General features: G+C 35.8%; 1 protein-coding gene across 1 annotated transcript in view; it reads right to left on the bottom strand.

The window, feature by feature from the left end:
- Nucleotides 1–6,300: 6,300 nt before the first annotated feature.
- Nucleotides 6,301–18,214, bottom strand: part of BMPR2 (bone morphogenetic protein receptor type 2) — a 187,915-nt gene continuing 176,001 nt past the window's right edge. The window contains exons 11-13 of the mRNA XM_079709606.1: nt 12,836–13,008; nt 8,106–9,385; nt 6,301–6,795 (exon numbers count right to left, since the gene is read on the bottom strand). Coding sequence (XP_079565732.1) covers nt 6,545–6,795; nt 8,106–9,385; nt 12,836–13,008 — 1,704 coding nt within the window. The 3' untranslated portion in view covers nt 6,301–6,544. The remainder of the gene's footprint in view (nt 6,796–8,105; nt 9,386–12,835; nt 13,009–18,214) is intronic.

The raw sequence follows: 18,214 nt of genomic DNA on the forward strand, positions 1-18,214 counted from the left end.
ATGGAAACATGACAAGGCATACAAAAACTGTTTAAATAAATAAATGTGACCAGAAAAAGAAAAGCCACAGAAGCCAAGCAATTCAATATTAAACCAGGACCTATCTTTGAAGTTCATCTTTTATTAATTCAGTGTTCTTACTGTTAAGCTTCTTTAAAAATGTTTTCCCTATCACACTTAAGAGGATTGGTAATAAGGTGGAGAGCCTGAGACAACAGACTGATTACAAATAACTTCACTGCAAGGATTTTAAGTATACATATACAGCTTACCAATTTGGAGCTTAAACTTGTCTGAAAGAAACATTCTATTTGGATCTGACAATGTGATAAATAGGTTACCATATATTACCTTCTCGAAACCGTCCAAGCTACTACGAAAGCTATAAACTCACTAGTTCACTTTTAGAAGACAGTTTAATAATGTTAAATTACCTCTTGAAAAATTCTATCTCAGAGGAACTTTACCAAGTTCTCCAATTAAAAACACAAAAACAAAATGAAACGGTTTGTCCCATCATGTATAACCATTTAACCAAAGAACAGAAATCGTTTGAAGACTGTGCTTCAACTCTAAGGCCTAAATATGCTGCAACAGCTAGCTAATTAGTTGAGTCATTTCCCTCTATCCAGTAATTATAAAACTGGGCAAGTTTTTATGATTAATGAAAGCTGATATTATATTTATATAAATGAAGTCAAATCATAAGATGAAACATTAAATGAACTGTGTGTGCAACAAATTCAACTGTATCTAACTGCTTGTTTGCTATCAATTGAAGTTTTTGAGTGTGCAAAGGGATGAAAAGGGCCCTGAGTTTTTAAGTAATATTATGTCTATAGAGCAAGTCTAAAACAAGATGGTTCTGAAATCTAAAGGTACAAATAAAATATAAAAAACCCACGTTGCCTTTTAAAACATTAAAAACAAAAACAAGTTGCAGTTTAAAATACAGTAATTTGCTTAAAAATTCAATCATTAACTGGATGCCCTAATGATGTGATAAGATTCCTTGTCTCTTACCCAGATTTTAAAATCTGGGTCTCAAATCAAGTTTAAAAAATGAATGTTACAACATTTAATAGTAACACTATGAACATCACAGTAGTAAAGGAATTAGAATTTTCAAGATATAATATTTATTTTAGGCATGATTTTAGTAAACAGCATAAATTCTTCTGAAGTATTTACTTTTCAAATGTTATCAGCCATGAGATAAAATCCTAAATTTTTCCTTATATGCACAAATACTCAATGTTAACCAGTCACTTAAAAGTTAAATGAAAGTTGTTAAGAGTCCAGTCTATGTTGCAAAACTATGATGAGTATTTCAAAAGTGGTCTGCAAAAATGTTCGTAGATAATACCTGATTATTGTAGGGTTTGCTTTTGTAAGTTAATATTGTATTTTGTGTTTAATATTTGATACAAAGAAATATGTAAAATGTTGTGGCTCAATCATAATGAATGCTAAGCGTGCTGCAATATAGGTTAAAAAAGAATAGCAAAATGATATACAATTCTGTATGCATGGATTTTACTTATAAACTAAGGAGAGTATAAAATCATAAAACTCCACAATAGAAAATGTTAGATAATATAAACTGAAGTGCTGATTTGCTGACAATTTGATGGTTGGATCCACTGTCAAATGGTAACATCTTAATTCTCAATTCTATCCTATTTAACTATTACTTAACTGGAGTAATGAATTTGAATATAACAAAATATAATTTTAGGTGTTCTTAAATATAAGTAGGTATTAAAATAAAACTGAGGAGAAAATACTAAAGGAACCAAAGTAATTCTGTCTGAAGAACTGAGACTTAGGTGTTGAGAAGCCTGAAGTATACTGAAGAGTAACGGATATAAAATGAATCAGGAGGGAAGTAGAATAGATATGAAGAAAACTTTCCTGACACAGAAGATTGCAAGTCAGATAATCAAGGGACAGAGTAAGTGAAGACAGAAACTAAGAGGTGAATGAAGGAAAGTAATGCGGATGTGCATCAGAGTGCCCTGGGATTTTTTTCTTTTCTTGTATGTTAGTTTAATCTGGGAACCTGTAGAAAATCCTTCTTTTGATATTATTTGTGTAAACTAGTTTAAACAGTGATTTGCCAGATTTACTTAATCAAGGATTATATTTAGGAATGGATCATGCAAGGTAGTTTTGGCCTAAGTTTACATAGTTCAGAATCTAAAAGTTAAAATGCACTCTTATTTGCTGAAGAGCAAACTGACAGCAAAAGGTATGAATATTTAGAAACTTCCTAGTCTGAAAAAGACTCCTGGGGTGTCTGTGGGAGTGTTATACAATTTCTAGGATAACTGGTCTAGATAATCAACTAACATGTGTGTCCAGATTTTAAGTTTAATAAGTTAGCTTGGAAGATAGAGTAATATATAAAGCAATCTGTGAATAGTTATGTAATAACCTGCATATAACTGGTAGTAAGTTTAACATAAATATATAAAAGGTTGTATAGAAATAGAATGTAATCTCACATTCTAGGAACTAATTACCTCCAATGAAATCTTCATTTTTATAAGAAAAAAAACCCCAAAAAGTTTGTTGAAATTTTTTTCCACTTTATATGACTTTGAAGAGAGAGGTTTAGAGAATGGAAAATTCAGTAAATAGCTGCAGCCTATCAGGTGTTTCATTTGGCTTTAGAAGCCAAATTAGAAAATATTTTAAATAAAAATACTTGCCAAATTTTATGATAACTCCCACTGAAACACATACTTACTTGAGTGTTCCTTTCTTTAATTATTTTCACATTCAGAACCAACACACATTTTCTGGAACAAGTGGATACCTGAAAGGAAGCTATACAAGTTGCTATATAAAAAGGACATTATCCTTCTATCCTTCCTACATCCTCTTCAATTAGTTCTCTGGATTAGTAAAATTTTCTAAAGTCACTTTTAAAAGCAGAAATTTTCAAAATGAAGTGAAAGGATTGATGAGACAAAGTGAACATTAAATTAATTCCATGAAATCAAATATAGAATCAATTTAGGAAAAGGTCTCTGTTCCCATAAGCCTTCGCTTTTCCCTTAAAATTTACTTTACCTTTAGTTCTGCAGTATAAGAATGTCAGGAGTGAAGAGAAATGAAATGATTTTAAGATTCATGATGGCAGATGTGGGATTGAATTTTGTCTTGAATTAGTAATTTTTTCTCAAGCAACAATCACCACAGACATGTCTGTACATCTCCTTTTGTTTGTCTAATTTCTAAAGTCATTAAGGTATCTGGTTTGGCTTATATACAAGCCACAATTGTGCTGGGGTATAATGACTAAATTTCTTACAAAATGTCTGTCCATTATGCATACTGTCATACAGTGTATAGGCAGTGTGGTGTCGATGAAAGAGATGTGAAGAGAGCAAGCCTAGGTTAAAAGTCACAGATTTGTCAAATACTAGATGTGGACCTCGGGCAAATTACTTAGCTTCTCTTAGCTTCAGTTTCCCCATCTGTAAAATGGGAATATTAACTATAATCCTCATACGGTTGCTATGAGGAGTAAAAGAGATAATGTGTGTGTATATATATATATATATCCCAGCATTCAGTATATAATAAATGGCCAATTAGTATTAGTATCTACTCCTTTGCCTTCCAATAAGTTTTTACACCAATATTTTTTTCCAATTATGCATTTAAAAAGAGGGAACGTTTTAGGAATTATAATTAAATCATTTTGTCTAAACTCAATTCAAATCAAGTTCTTTCAATGACTTAGTTCTGGTATACAATTAGGATAGTTAAGGGAATTAATATTAGACTTTGATTACCTATTATGATGCTTTTAGGGTTATAATACTTCTAAGGTTGAATTTTAATATTTTTTCATTAAATGAATAGCCTTTAATTCAAAGGGACCCAAATGCTTTTCTACATGAAAAATTTTATGATGGAAGTTAAATATTAGATTTAAGATACATTATTACATGAATAAAGTTTGCAAATGAGTATTTTAAGTAATCTTGCTTGCTTGTAACAGCAAACAGATTCTAAAAGTAAATGAGTCTGATGTACAATTTAATTTAAAATTTATTAAAATGATCTACACTATTTCTCCTACTTTTCCAAGAGTCTACTAATAAAAACATGGGGAAAGGAAATTATCTGTTTTAAATATGCTCACATAAAAATGGGAAACTATAAGGAGTTCTTTTAAATTGGTATACCAATTTTTGAAAGCATTTTACTATTAAACATTGAAAAATGCTGAAAACCTTACAATTAACTGGCCAAAACACAGTGTAGTAGAATGTAAGACAACTCTTCTGTCAGGAAAAATGAGTTAGACCTCAAATGGTCATTTACCTTCGATGCTTCCAATTGGAGAAGGAATATAATTTATTTGGACTCAAAGATGTTCTAGAAATACTTAAAAGTAATATCCTGGAATGCAGTTGAAAGCCACTGAAAATCAAGAGAACCAAGTGAAAATTCATTGGAAAAAATACAAATAATTCATTACCTAGATTAAAAAATAAGAAAATGAAAAATTTTTATGCTAGATGACTGAAAAATATGTTAAGGATCTGAATCAAGAGAAGGGCCAATAAAATACAAAGGGTGGAAATCCTGGGTACTAGCAAAATAATGTTAATTCTAAGAATTCAAAACCACGTTCAGCAATCTAGCTGAACATCTCACTTCATAAGATCACAGTAGATGGCAAACAAAAGAAGGCTTATATGCACAAGTAAGTTATAAATATTTTGGATAGCAAATTGGGAAATTTAGGCTGTCTTTAGCTAAATGATGTGGATAGAGGAATATGAGTGAGAAAATTTTGTTCAGGAGATAAAAACTTCAATCAGGAATTTGAGATTTGTGTTTTCCTCTCAGCTTTTTTATCTCCCAGAGAAATCTCAGAACTTAATTAAAGTCTATTAAGTACTCTGAGAATCTGGAAAAAAAAAAGTGAGATCTTCATTGTTTGCAAATTGATAGAAAACAATTTGTGCTCACAAAAAAAGTCCCTTATTTGACATAAAGTGCTTTATTTAAAAAAACATGCAGAGATTGTTTTAGAGTCGATTATCAGTAATGAACGCAAAGGAAGCTTTAAAAAAACAACATGATTTGAATATACAAAATATTATCACTAAAAGGTACATTCTAATATAACGTAAATAATAAATGCTCACATATCAAAGATGATATGAAAAACTGGCAAGTGGAAAAATTATGAAAATGGATTAATGAAGAAACAGTTTTGAAAACAGAGAGGTTAAGTCTCAGGCTGCTCAAAAATGATAGGTTTGGCAGCAATCCTTCCTTCCACAGGGATTTGGCATGCCAGTTGAATGATTTTTCCACACAGTGTTTTAGGTCATGGGAAGAGGAATCATTTTCAGATAAAGTTACCAGGCTTTGCTTGGGAAAAGAAAACAAAAGATACTACAGGTTCAAAACTATGAATTACTTTTGGAGTTATTTTAAACAGGATGTAATTTTATTTGAGTCAAACATGGCCTATTCCAAGAATGAAGGCTATAATACTATATTGTGTTAACCATCTATCTACTTAAAAATTCCATATAAGTATAGCTCTATAAGTTTTCTGATAAAAATGTGCTACTTAAATAAATGAATATGGAACATGAACATACATATAAAAAAATAAAATAAAATGGAAAACAGCTAATATTTGACTTGCTCATTGTTCTATGCTCTTACGAACTTCCAAAACCAGAATCAAATATGTTTATTAAAATGCCTGGAAGGAAATGTTTAGGATTTGGAAGGATAAAAGAAATGGCATTTCAAATTAGGTTTTGGTAGTTCTTTCTTTAGAGCCCTTTGAGACAATGTTTTTGCATTCTCCATAAGGAGAGAGAAAGCAAGAAATCAGGTAGCTGCTTTCTCTTGTGCAAAAATTCACTGTCAAAGAACTGACCTGCTGAAAGTATGGAGGATGGGGAAGGAAAATGTTCATATCATGGAAGAATGCGTATTCTGTTAGGAAGAGAACTTATGAGAAAGCTATTTGTGGCCTACAGACTATTGCACATTCAAACAAAACACAAGAGAAAAGAAAGTCCAACAGATAATGTGTTCAGGAACATATCAACATAGAAACTAGCTTGTGCCCAGAAATAAAACATGGATACCAGACACCACTGCAGTCAAACCTGTCTTAATTTGTTTCTGATTTAATGACCTTTAGAAACTGGTCCAAACTGATTATCAGCAATACATTGTTTTTGCTTTTTTTTCTTAAAAAAATATTTTGAGACCACTTTTGATACACGCACATATAATTCTGTGGTCATAAAAGACAATATAACTTTAGCGAGACTAAACAAAAGTGCAAAACTTAAAAAAAAAACAAAATTAAAAAATATGGAAGCATAAGCTAAATTTTTCTGCATAGCTGAAATCTATTTAAAGCAAGTCCTTGTTGCAGGGGTGGGAGGGGGTACTGACAGGAGAATAAAGCAGTTTTTTTTTTAAATGTCTTCTGCATGTTTAAATGATGCAAAAAATAATTTCACTCCATAGGCTTGGAAACATTTCACAGACAGTTCATTCCTATATCTTTTGACACCATGGTTGTGGCAGTGCCTCCTTCTGCAAGGTAAACAGCGGTGCTGGATTTGGAATGAACTGCCCTGTCTTTGCCATTGTTGTTGACCTCACAGTCCAGTGGTTCAGTGGAGATGACCCAGGTGGACGGGCGCCACCGTTTAAGAGAATAGGGAGTTTTCACACGTTTCTTGATTTTTTCACCAGATCCTGATTTGCCATCTTGTGTTGACTCACCTACTGAAAATAAAAGTGCAGAAAAATGAACTATATGTAAAGAAACTATTAAAAATAAAAAGTTAGGGTTGTAACTGGAAAAGAGATCAAACTAATGTCTACAGGAGGAGCTAATGGACATTTCTTGAAATTTATGATGCCAAGCAATATTTTTCTAGGCAAAACTTAACCAACTTATTTTTGAGACTCTGTAAGCCCAACGTTTTTATAACTGGTTGAATTATTCCATAGGGCAAGGAAGAAAATATAGAAAAACCACAAAAAGCAAAAACAGAGGAGAAAATTCCAAGTTCTCAATTGTATTCTCAAATCCTTTGGTTATTGGTAGCAAGCCTAACTTGGCAAAATGCATTTAATCATTCTACTTCATGCTCAAAGTAGGCACCTGGAATATAATACTTTTCAGAAGAATGACATAAACACTACAGTACAAATTTTCTACTAACTTCCCCGTCTCAAACCTGACAAGACATTTTACTGATATGGAACCTTGCCATAAGGTATGTCAGCTTTTCTATAATACAAGCCACTCAAGCAAGGGGCTAGATTCTACTGATTTTGGACAGCTGAATCCCTTTAGCCCATTTCGTAGTCCTTGACAACAACCATAAAACATGACAGTTTTTTTTTTATAAGTGCTTTAAAAGTGCTATCGGTCTAAAAGAGAAATCATTTTGTACAATGATGACTTAAAGATTTTGGTGAGCTCTCCTGTCTGTGTTACAGCCCCTCTAGGACCATAAACCAAGTATCAAGTTATTTGTTTAAGTTGCTAGAGGTCCCATAGCACAATGCTACAGGCATGTGAGAGACTCAACACACAACTCCTGAAAAAACTGACATTAAAAACCAAGAACAATTTTATAGTTTTTTTATAGTGACTTTTCTGAATTTTCTCCAGACTTTTAAGATTTATTAAGATTAGTCAGATAAAATCTAAATGTGTATTATAATAGATATAATATGCTCAACAAACTGTTTCAAAAATTATACTGTTATCATTTTACTTGGATCTTTTAAACTGGTGAGTACTTTATCTCAACTATTCACAGAAAGTATGTGAGTTGCATTATAAACCAGCAGCTACATAAGGCACATATTAAATTGGTAATTATTCTGATTATCGTGACACTGACTTTTTAATTATCAACAAAAAAATTACTTTTTTCTTTACAACAGTCTAATTACTTTTGAAGTCCAATAAAATGTGGAAAAGTAAATACTGCTGTTGAAACACAATCTGTTTCTATCTAAGTAGTTACTTAAAGGTCCCAAAAGACAAGCAGGAGAGATTATACAGTCCCTCCACTTACACTGCAAACTGCTGTCATCAAGGACATTTGTGGCTGAAAGATCCAGAGAATTAGGCCTCTGTGCTCTTCTAGGCTTTGATGGTCCAGGGTCTGCTATTGTGCTTGGAACACCCTGTGTAAGAACATCTTGCTCTGAACATGGATTGCTGTTGTTGTTATTGGAATTAGTTCGGCCGCCTTCCAGTGGCCGTTCCCTCCTGTCCACAAGACGATCCAGAACACCTTCATCGTGGCCAGCCTGTTGCTCTCGTCTCAGTAAAGGTTCATGCTCATCAGGACTGGAATTAATATTCAGCCGGGTGTCCTCACCAATGAACTGATTCTGCAGCATTTCTTGGGCTCTATGTGCCACTGTGTTAGCTGTCTGGCCAGATGGTACTACCCCATTGGCATACTGGGTAGTGGCTGCATGGGAGTTAACGTTGTGGTTTCTACCTGCCACACCATTCATGGTGACCGTCACCACATGAGGTTCTGCAGCATTGATTGTATTCATCTTGGCAACTCCAGTTTCTACTTGTTTCAAGTTTGATTTGTGCTTGCTGCCAAATTTCAGCCGGGGCTCCTTTGTTGAATTTTTGGTGTTTAAAGGCAAACTAGTAGGTCTCTTAGGAAGGTTCTGTTGCTTGGGGAGAGGATAGATCTGAGCAGGTGGGACATCAGGAATTAAACATGCTTGGCCATTTGCAGCCTGTGTGAAATCCTGCTGCCCAGTCACTTCCACCGCAAGCTTTATGAGGGGGTAAAGCAAGCTAGAACTGGTACTGCTCAGGGGGTCTGGCCCACTGAACTGTTTAAGAGAATGCTCCATGAGATTCTCATCAGAACTTTCCTTGAGGTTTTTATCAACTTCTTTTGGGTCCAGCTTGTTGGTCTCCAAGTCTTCTTCTGTCAGCTGTAAGCAGACAGGGGTTGGCCCGATTGTCTGTGAAACATTTGTAGCATGCAGATTTGTTTCATCTGGGTATGGCATCTCAGATATAGTGGTCATGCCGGTGCTTGGAGTGAGGCCAGTGGTGTTTGTGGTTGTAGTGTTGGTAGACAGGCTGGTGACGCTTGTTTCAGGGCTGGGGATTCGAGCTTGTGCTTGCTGCCGTTCATAGTTAATCGAGTTTCGGTTCTTTTCCCCTATAGTCAAAGGAGTGCTGGACATCGAATGCTCAGAGGAAATATTCTTCACAATGCTGTCAGTGTGATGGATAGAGTCTTCAATGTATGAGGAAGAAGAATAATCTGGATAAGGGCCAATCTTTGGCACACGCCTGTTGTGTGACAGGTTGCTTAAAGAAAGAAAAAAAGTGCCACATTGAGAATACATTTATGACAAACTGAGTCTCCAAGTTTAACACCTCTGATTTTAAAGTATGAACTGCTTTTTATTTTATTTCTAACCCACAATATCCTAGAGATTATTTAAGAAAAAAATTCTAATCAAATATTAATCAAGTATCAACTAATAACTTGCTAAAGGCTAGTTTTATACTATTTAACCCTACCAAAAAACCTATGTCGATCTAGATATGATTTTTATAGATGTTCATTATTTTGGTTTATAAGAGTTATTATTTTTAAAGATCTCCCCTATAGTTTTGTAATATTAGCAAATATATCTTTATAAATTGTATATTTGCATGAACTGTGAAGTTCCGTGAGAGGAGGAACCAAGGCATGTGTATTTTGCATTTCCACCATTCTAGATACACAGTGGCTACTCAACAAATATGTTACCAATTAAGTTCCAAATAGTAAAAAGAACACAAGCTTTTAGGTTGTTCCAAAGTGTTCCACTAAATGGCACAGTCTAGCAAAAAAACATACCTTCCTAGGTAGATTGGGCCATATCAATGAAGGTCTTAGATATGGGTCTTAGAGCCTGGAGTACAAGGCAGAACGTGACACTCATATTAAAAAAAAAAAAAAAAAAAAAACACAAGGATTCAGGGACTTCCCTGGTAGCGCAGTGGTTAAGAATCTGCCTGCCAATGCAGAGGACACGGGTTCGAGCCCTGGTTCAGAAAGATCCCACATGCCGTGGAGCAACTAAGCCCGTGCGTCACAACTACTGAGACTGTGCTCTGGAGCCCACGAGCCACAACTGAGCCCATGTGCCACAGCTACTGAAGCCTGCGCACCTAGAGCCCATGCTCCGCAACAAGAGAAGCCACTGCAATGAGAAGCCTACGCACCACAAAGAAGAGTAGCCCCTGCTGACCGCAACTAGAGAAAGCCAGCATGCAGCAATGAAGACCCAAATATAAATAAATAAATTAATTAATTAAAAAAAAATCAAAGGTTCAGAACTGCTCCCCAGTTACCAAGGGTTTTTCACTGTCACTGTCACACCTTGGGAGTGATGGTTCTTGAGCATCACACTGTAATATATTTATGTTTTAAAAATAAAAGCCAGGCCAAGATATGGAAGCAACCGAAGTGCCTATTGATAGGTGAACAGATACACTATATGATTTCACTTTTACATTAAATCTAAAAAACAAAACAAGTGAACAAACAAAACTAAACAGAAACAGAGGTACAGATACAGAGAAAAAACAGGTAGTTGCCAGAGAAGAGGGGGTTGGAGGGAGGAAAGAAATAGGTGAGGGAGATGAAGAGGTATAAAATTCTAGTTGCATTATAAATGAGTCATGGGTATGAAATGCACACTGTGGGGGAATATCGTAAATAACTATGTAATAACTTTGTATGGTGATATACTGTAACTGGACGTATCTCGGTGATCATTTTGAAATGTACAGAAATACCAAATCACTATGTTGTGTAACAGGAATTAACATAGTGTTGTAGGTCGATTATATTTCAAAAACAAACTCATAGAAAAAGAGATCAGACCTGTGGCTACTAGAGGCAGAGGGTGGGGGTAGGAGGAACTGGATGAAGGCAGTCAAAAGGTCCAAACTTCCAGTTATAAGATAAATAAGTACTAGGGATGTAATGTACATGATAAATATAATTAGCACTGCTGTATGTTATGTATGAAAGTTGTTAAAAGAGTAAATCCGAAGAGATCTCATCACAAGGGGAAAGAATTGTTTTTTCCCTATTTCCTTAATTTTGTATTTATATGAGATGATGAATATTCACTAAACTTATTGTGATAATCATTTAATGATGTATGTAAGTGAAATCATTATGCTATGTATGTTAAACTTATATGGTGCTATACATCAATTATACCCCAATAAAACTGGAAGAAAAAATGAAATGAAATGAAATGAAATAAAATAAAATAAAAGTGAGGGAGAGTTTTAACTAAAACAATCAAGTATAAACATTGGGAACATTAATAGATACAAGTGTTATAGCAGAAAAGCAGCAACTAAAGGAGAAGAAGTGCTATGAAGAAAGACTGATGAAGTTATTATGAGGGGAATGACAGGAAGGGGAGGAAGAAAAAGCTTTTGTACTGCACAAGAAAAGGAAGTGAAGGAGGGCTGTAGGGTAGGATTCAATACAATGAAACCTAGAGTGGAATGAGTGTGGGATGAACTATGATTTGGAGGAAACTATTTAGAAGACATGAAAAGAAGCATGTAAAGGGTAGAGCTGAATAACACAGGAGGCAAAAATGGCCAAAGAAAGGAGGAGCATCAAAGTTTCTTCTTACCAGTCAAGAAAAGTTAAAAAACACTTAAAGTAAAAGTAGCTGACTCTTAAGAGAGATGCAAATAGCATACTAAAGCACATAGAAAATACAGAGATAAAGGGAGATGGAAGAGGAAGACTATCTTCAGGTGTGTGTAAAATGAGAAAATTTATATTTAGAATTGCTAGTCTCTATCTTCCTTGACTTCCTGATATAATGGGAATAAAGGTTTATATGCTAAAGGTAATTCAGTCTAAATGTAAGTAGTGTAAACCCAATTTGGGGCCTATAGTTCATAACACAAATCATTCTCAGAAATTAGAACAACAGAAAAGAGCAAAGAAAATGATTCAAGAATCGAGTTGTTTTTATCTCAATTTTCTCTGGTTACTCTTTCCTGGATGCCCTTCTAAAAACTTTTAACATAACATTTTAGATAAAATGATAAATTTGTGGGAAGACTTTATCCCCTAAACATGGAACAAAGATTACACTGTCTGAAAGTTCCAAGTTTTAGGAATTTTTTTTAAGCCCTTTTATTTAAAACCAAAAATCATAGTTCTAATAAAGAAATGTCTCATGAAATAATGCTCATGATGGGATGAAAAGACCTTACAAATTGCTTTCTTGTAAATGTAGTAGCATTCTATAAAGAAAGAACATTGGATAGGAAGGCTGGAAACTTTAGTTCCCAGCGAAGCTGTGGTTAGATACATAGGCAAGTTCATAGTTCTATTTCCTTTAAACAAACAAACAAAATGCAGGGGAAAGAGAAATAATACCAACAAAGTATAATCAAGACAATATAGTATGTAGAAGTGCTTATAAATTTTGGAACTATGAAAATGTTTTTCCTTCATTACTGTAGGGAACTTGGAGCATTAACAGAGAAAGACTGATCTTTTACTACATCGGTAGATATACAAAAACACAGATTTCACCTTGCACTTATACCAAACAAAAACTTCAGTAAAAGAATAGGAATACTGAAAGAAAAATTATGACATTAGATTGTGTAAGTTCATCACTGCACTTTTAGTCTGGTTTAATAGTATTTATTTCCTGTTCTCTGTTTGGTATCAGTTTTAAATACTGACAGAGGGATTCCAAACCTTCAGGGTCTTACCGCTCATTCTGCATAGCAGTAGACATTGGATTGACTGTTGGGCTCACAGATTTGTTTCTTTCCCATATCATCATAAGTTCAGCCATCCTCTCCTCAGCACACTGGGCGGTAAGCCGAGCCTCTGCATCCTGGTCCCAACAGTCTTCGATTGTCTCCTTGAGTGACCTCACTGCCTGTAATAAAGTACATGGTCAAACAGTGTACCTTATCAAAAAATACTGAGTTTTTTAGCAACATGAAGTGAAAGAAAAATCAGTTTTATTTAACCAATATTTTATATAACTATAATAAAATATCTTAGACTTCAGAGATTTGTAAAGGGGCATATTTCTCAAAAGGTGAGGAGCAAGTATGTAAGCAAACTTTAACTGGACTCATTGAAGAATTATCCACAATAGTAAGTAGTTATAGTAAGTTACATGTTTCTTCAAGGCCACACATTTATGTCATTGTTGATCCACAGCACTGTTATTTCATTCAATAGCCACTAATTCCACTTCAAAACTGAGTTCTGAGTTTTATGAAATTTTGGCGCTAGTCTGTCTTCAATCTCTAGGTGAACTTTTTCTCCTTTTCTCCTAGTAAGAGTGCTTCATTCAAACCGTAAATATTAAAGGCCTGGCATTTTCTTCGTATTTAAAAAGCAGTCCCATTCTGTAGCATTCATACATATAAGCAATGAACAATAGTGTCCCATTTGGGGAAAGTTGGTATAAGCTCCCTTTTAAAAAACAGATTTTAGGGACTTCCCTGGTGGTCCAGTGGTAAAGAATCCACCTTCCAATGCAGGGGACTCGGGTTCAATCCCTGGTCAGGGAACTAAGATCCCATATGGCGCGGGGCAACTAAGCCCACCTGCCACAGCTACTGAGCTCGCACCCCTCAACGAGAGAGCCCAAGTGCCACAAACTACAGAACCCATGCGCTGTGGAGCCTGTGTGCCACAACTAGAGAGAGAAAACCCACGCGCCACAGCTAGAGAGAAGCCCGCATACCACAACTAAGACCCCGTATGATGCAACTAAGACCCGACACAGCCAAAAAAAACACACCAGATTTTATGTACATAAAGATACCTTTTAAAATATATATTACCACTTTATTAACATCGCACTCATGGTCAACAGCACTATACCTCATGCCCTAATGAAGCTCATCTAGCACATGTTTTTCCTTCTTCATAAGGAATATCACAGCCTTCTTGTGCGTAGGAACACTAGACAGTAGTTCAGCATTACACTTAAGGGCCACTTTAAACTGTGAAATCACCAATAAAATGCACAAAAATGTGGAAAAATAAGGCACTAAATACATAGCAAAAAGGACACTTTTTTACAGTACAAGAGATGAAGCAAGAAGGCCTTGTTAGACCTTCAGCTGGGAACATTACATCTGAACTCAAGTTTTTCACTGCTCTACACATACCTACAAATGACTGGGACAGTGTTCTGAGTGTTGATTTCAGGACTACAAATACACTTTAGCAAGTAGTTGAATTCCAAATATGAAATTCATGAAAAACGAGGAAAGACTGTATATAATGGATTTAAAACGGACTTGGATTTGAAGATAATAAAAGAAACTCAAGAATCAATTATAACTAACTTTTTGTGACAAATATACCTCTAAAAACTAGTTATACATTTATCTTAGTGGATTTTAATATTGGTTTGAAAAAATGAACTGGTCCAAAGTTATGAAAAGAGGAATTTTTATTTTGAAATAATTTCAAACTTACTTTTCTTGTCCTTCATGATCTTGACATTTTTGAAGATTATAGGCCAGTTACTTTTTAAAATGTTCCTCAACTTATCTGATGTTTCCTCATGATCAAAGTTTGCATCTTTGGCAGAAAATCACAAAAGAGATGCTGTGTTCTTCCCATTGAATCCTATCATGTGGTACACATTTTTGATTTGTCCCATTACTAGAGAAGTTAAGCTTGATCACATGACTGAGTTGGTGTCTGCCAGGTTTCTTCACTGTAAAGTTCCATTTTCCCTTTAATAATCAATCACCGTTTGGGGGGGGAAGTACTCAAAGCCCTGTAAATATCCTGCTCTGCATTCAACTTTTCACCCACTAGTTTTAGCATCTCTTGATGTTTCTTGGCAGAATCAATTATTTCTATGATGCTTGCCAGTAAGAAGACACTTAAAAAAATGATAGTAAATCCATAATAGGAATATAGACACAGTGCACATAAACAAGAAATGCAAATACCTTAAAAATATGCTAGGGCTTCCCTGGTGGCCCAGTGGTTGAGAGTCCGCCTGCCAATGCGGGGGACGTGGGTTCAAGCCCTGGTCTGGGAGGGCCCATGCCCGGCAGCTACTGAGCCTGCGCTCTGGAGCCCGGGAGCCACAACTCCTGAAGCCCTCGTACCTGGAGCCCGTGCTCCACGGCGGGAGAGGCCGCCGCGGTGCGGGGCCTGCACACCGCGACAAAGAGTGGCCCCCGCTCGCTGCAACTAGAGGGGGCCCGCGTGCAGCAGCGAAGACCCAACACGGCCAAAAATAAAATAAATAAATTAATTAATTAAAAAATATATATATGCTGGGCTTCCCTGGTGGCGCAGTGGTTGAGAGTCCGCCTGCCGATGCAGGGGACACGGGTTCGTGCCCCGGTCCGGGAAGATCCCACATGCCGCGGAGCGGCTGGGCCCGTGAGCCATGGCCGCTGAGCCTGCGCGTCCGGAGCCTGTGCTCCGCAACAGGAGAGGCCACAACAGTGAGAGGCCCGCGTACCGCAAAAAAAAAAAAAAAAAAAATATATATATATATATATATGCTAAAATGCTCAACCTTATTCACCATGTTGAGGTAGTACATACAGTGTAGTAGTTAAGAATATTAGTTCCAGCTTTGTAGTGTCAGTACCAGCTCAATTAAGATCCTGGCTTCAAATTGTGGCTCAATTATTTACTAGTTACAAATCAAAACAAGATCCATTTTTACCTACCACATTAACAACGATAAATAAAATTTTGTAACACAAAGTGTTAGTGATGGGAAAACAGGCTCCCAATATATATTATTATCGGGAGTGCCATCAGTTTGGAGGGTAATCTGGCAATAACAAACTTCAAATGTATTTACCCTTTGATCCAGCAATACTACTTCCAGGAATTTATTCCTCAACTACACTTTTACATTTGCAGAAAAATGCATGTATAAGATGTTCACTGCAGTTGTCATTTATAACTGCAAAAGCTGGAAATTACCTACATGTCCTCTAACAGCAATCTGCTAAAAATTTATGGTATAATGGATACTATGTAGCATTAAAAGAATTAGGAAGATGTATATGTTTCCAATTGCTAAGTAAAATAGGTTAAGTGGGTGTAGTAATTTCCATTAGTATGTTAGAAAAGGATATAAAAACATATAGTCTTGTAATATACAGACATTTCTGGAAGTCTACAGAAGGAATTTAACAGTGGTTGCTTCTCCAGAGGGGTTTTTGGATGTCTGAGGTGAGTGTAAGAGTTTTCACTGCATATTTTTTGTATTGCTAAAAATAACTTTAAAATATATATATATATATATATATATATATTTATTTATTTGACCGCGCCTGGTCTTAGTTGCAGCACGCGGGATGGCATCTTTGTTGCCTCGTTCGGGATCTTCGTTGTGGCGTGCGGATCTTTAGTTGCAGCATGTGGGATCTTTTACAGTTGTGGCATGAGGCATCTTTAGTTCTGGCATGCGGGCTTTTAGTTGCAGCATGTGGGATCAGTTTCCTGACCAGGGATTGAACCTGGGCCCCCTGCACTGGCAGCACAGTCTTAACTGCTGGGCCACCAGGGAAGTCCCTAAAAATAACGCTTTATTGTTTGAACTCTTTGAATTTTTACCACATGCATGAAAAACATTAATTAAACGACTTTTTTTTTTGCGGTACGTGGGCCTCTCACTGTTGTGGCCTCTCCCGTTGTGGAACACAGGCTCCGGACGTGCAGGCCCAGCGGCCATGGCTCACAGGCCTAGCCGCTCCGCGGCATGTGGGATCTTCCCGGACCGGGGCACGAACCCGTGTCCCCTGCATCGGCAGGCGGACTCTCAACCACTGCGCCACCAGGGAAGCCCCTAAATGACTTTTTTAAAATGGGCAATGCATGTATTGATAATATGTCACTAAATTCAAAAGGTCAGAAAGGGAATACAATCTTCCTCCCATCCCTATCCACCAACCACCCATTTTCCCTCTCTACAGGCAACAAATATCACCAATTTCTTGAGTATTCTTCCAGAGAAACTTTTTTTTCAAGCACATATACATCACATACCCCCACATACAAATTTATAGCTTCATCCATGTTCTTAATTACTAAACATGAAGTGCAACACTGAAGCATACACAAGGAAATCTTTCTAAAGCAAAGATCTGGACACCTTTACACACAAAACTAAAAGTGACCCTTTCCTTTTCAAAAATAAAGCACTATCTATTTAACAGAGTCCCATTCACCAACTGCTTGCTGGCCCAGAAAAGCTCAGAAACACCAATATCCAAGTAGTTAGAAATTAAACACTGAGTTTTCTATACCTTGAGGAAACAGAGACACTTAAGATGGACAAAATTTGTTATTTTTCATTATACAGTTGGGAAATAATTTGATAAAATTCTTTTTTAAAAAATGAGACCAAAAAAGGACAGTCATGAAGGCATTGTGTTGGATGATGAATAAAATCAGGTAAACAGAAGCACTGCTCCCTACCTCTAAGAAGTTTCCATTTTTAAGACAGAATCATTGTTGATGAATAATAATAGTAAATAATTGATGAGTTCTAACTTTGTACTAGATTGTTTTAACTCATTTAATTCTTATATGAAGTAAATACTATTATCACCTCCATTTTTCAGATGCAAGAAAAGAGGCCCAGAGGAGAAATTAGGACACATGGCAAAGTTAAGATCAAAGGCCAGGCAGCATAGCTCCACAATTTATACATTATCCTATGCTGACTGACTCTAAGCTATGCTGGTACAGGAAAGTTTCCAGGGGATAAATGGGTTCTGCTACAAAATTTGCAAGTTGATTTTTTTTGAAGAAAATCTATTACAAGTTCCAAACAATGTTAAAATCATAGTTGGTAAGTCATTAACACAAGTAAAGGCTTAGAAATTACTAATAAGAAATTGGGAAAAGGAAAAATTAGAAAAATAACTGAGAATTCAAAGAGGGTAACTATAAGGAGGACTTTGAGGGTCTAAGAAAACAATAATTTGGTTGGAGAAAACTTCCAGAAATAGAGTAAAGCAATGCTGAATACCTCAGAATAAGGGGAAAAGTCGTTAAGAGAAGATTAATGACATAAACAGTATTAAACAGGAGGATTAAGTCACCAATGGGAAGTTAGGTCTTCAAACAAA

This window comes from Hyperoodon ampullatus, assembly GCF_949752795.1.
Source record: "Hyperoodon ampullatus genome assembly, chromosome: 8".
Lineage (NCBI taxonomy): Eukaryota > Metazoa > Chordata > Mammalia > Artiodactyla > Ziphiidae > Hyperoodon > Hyperoodon ampullatus.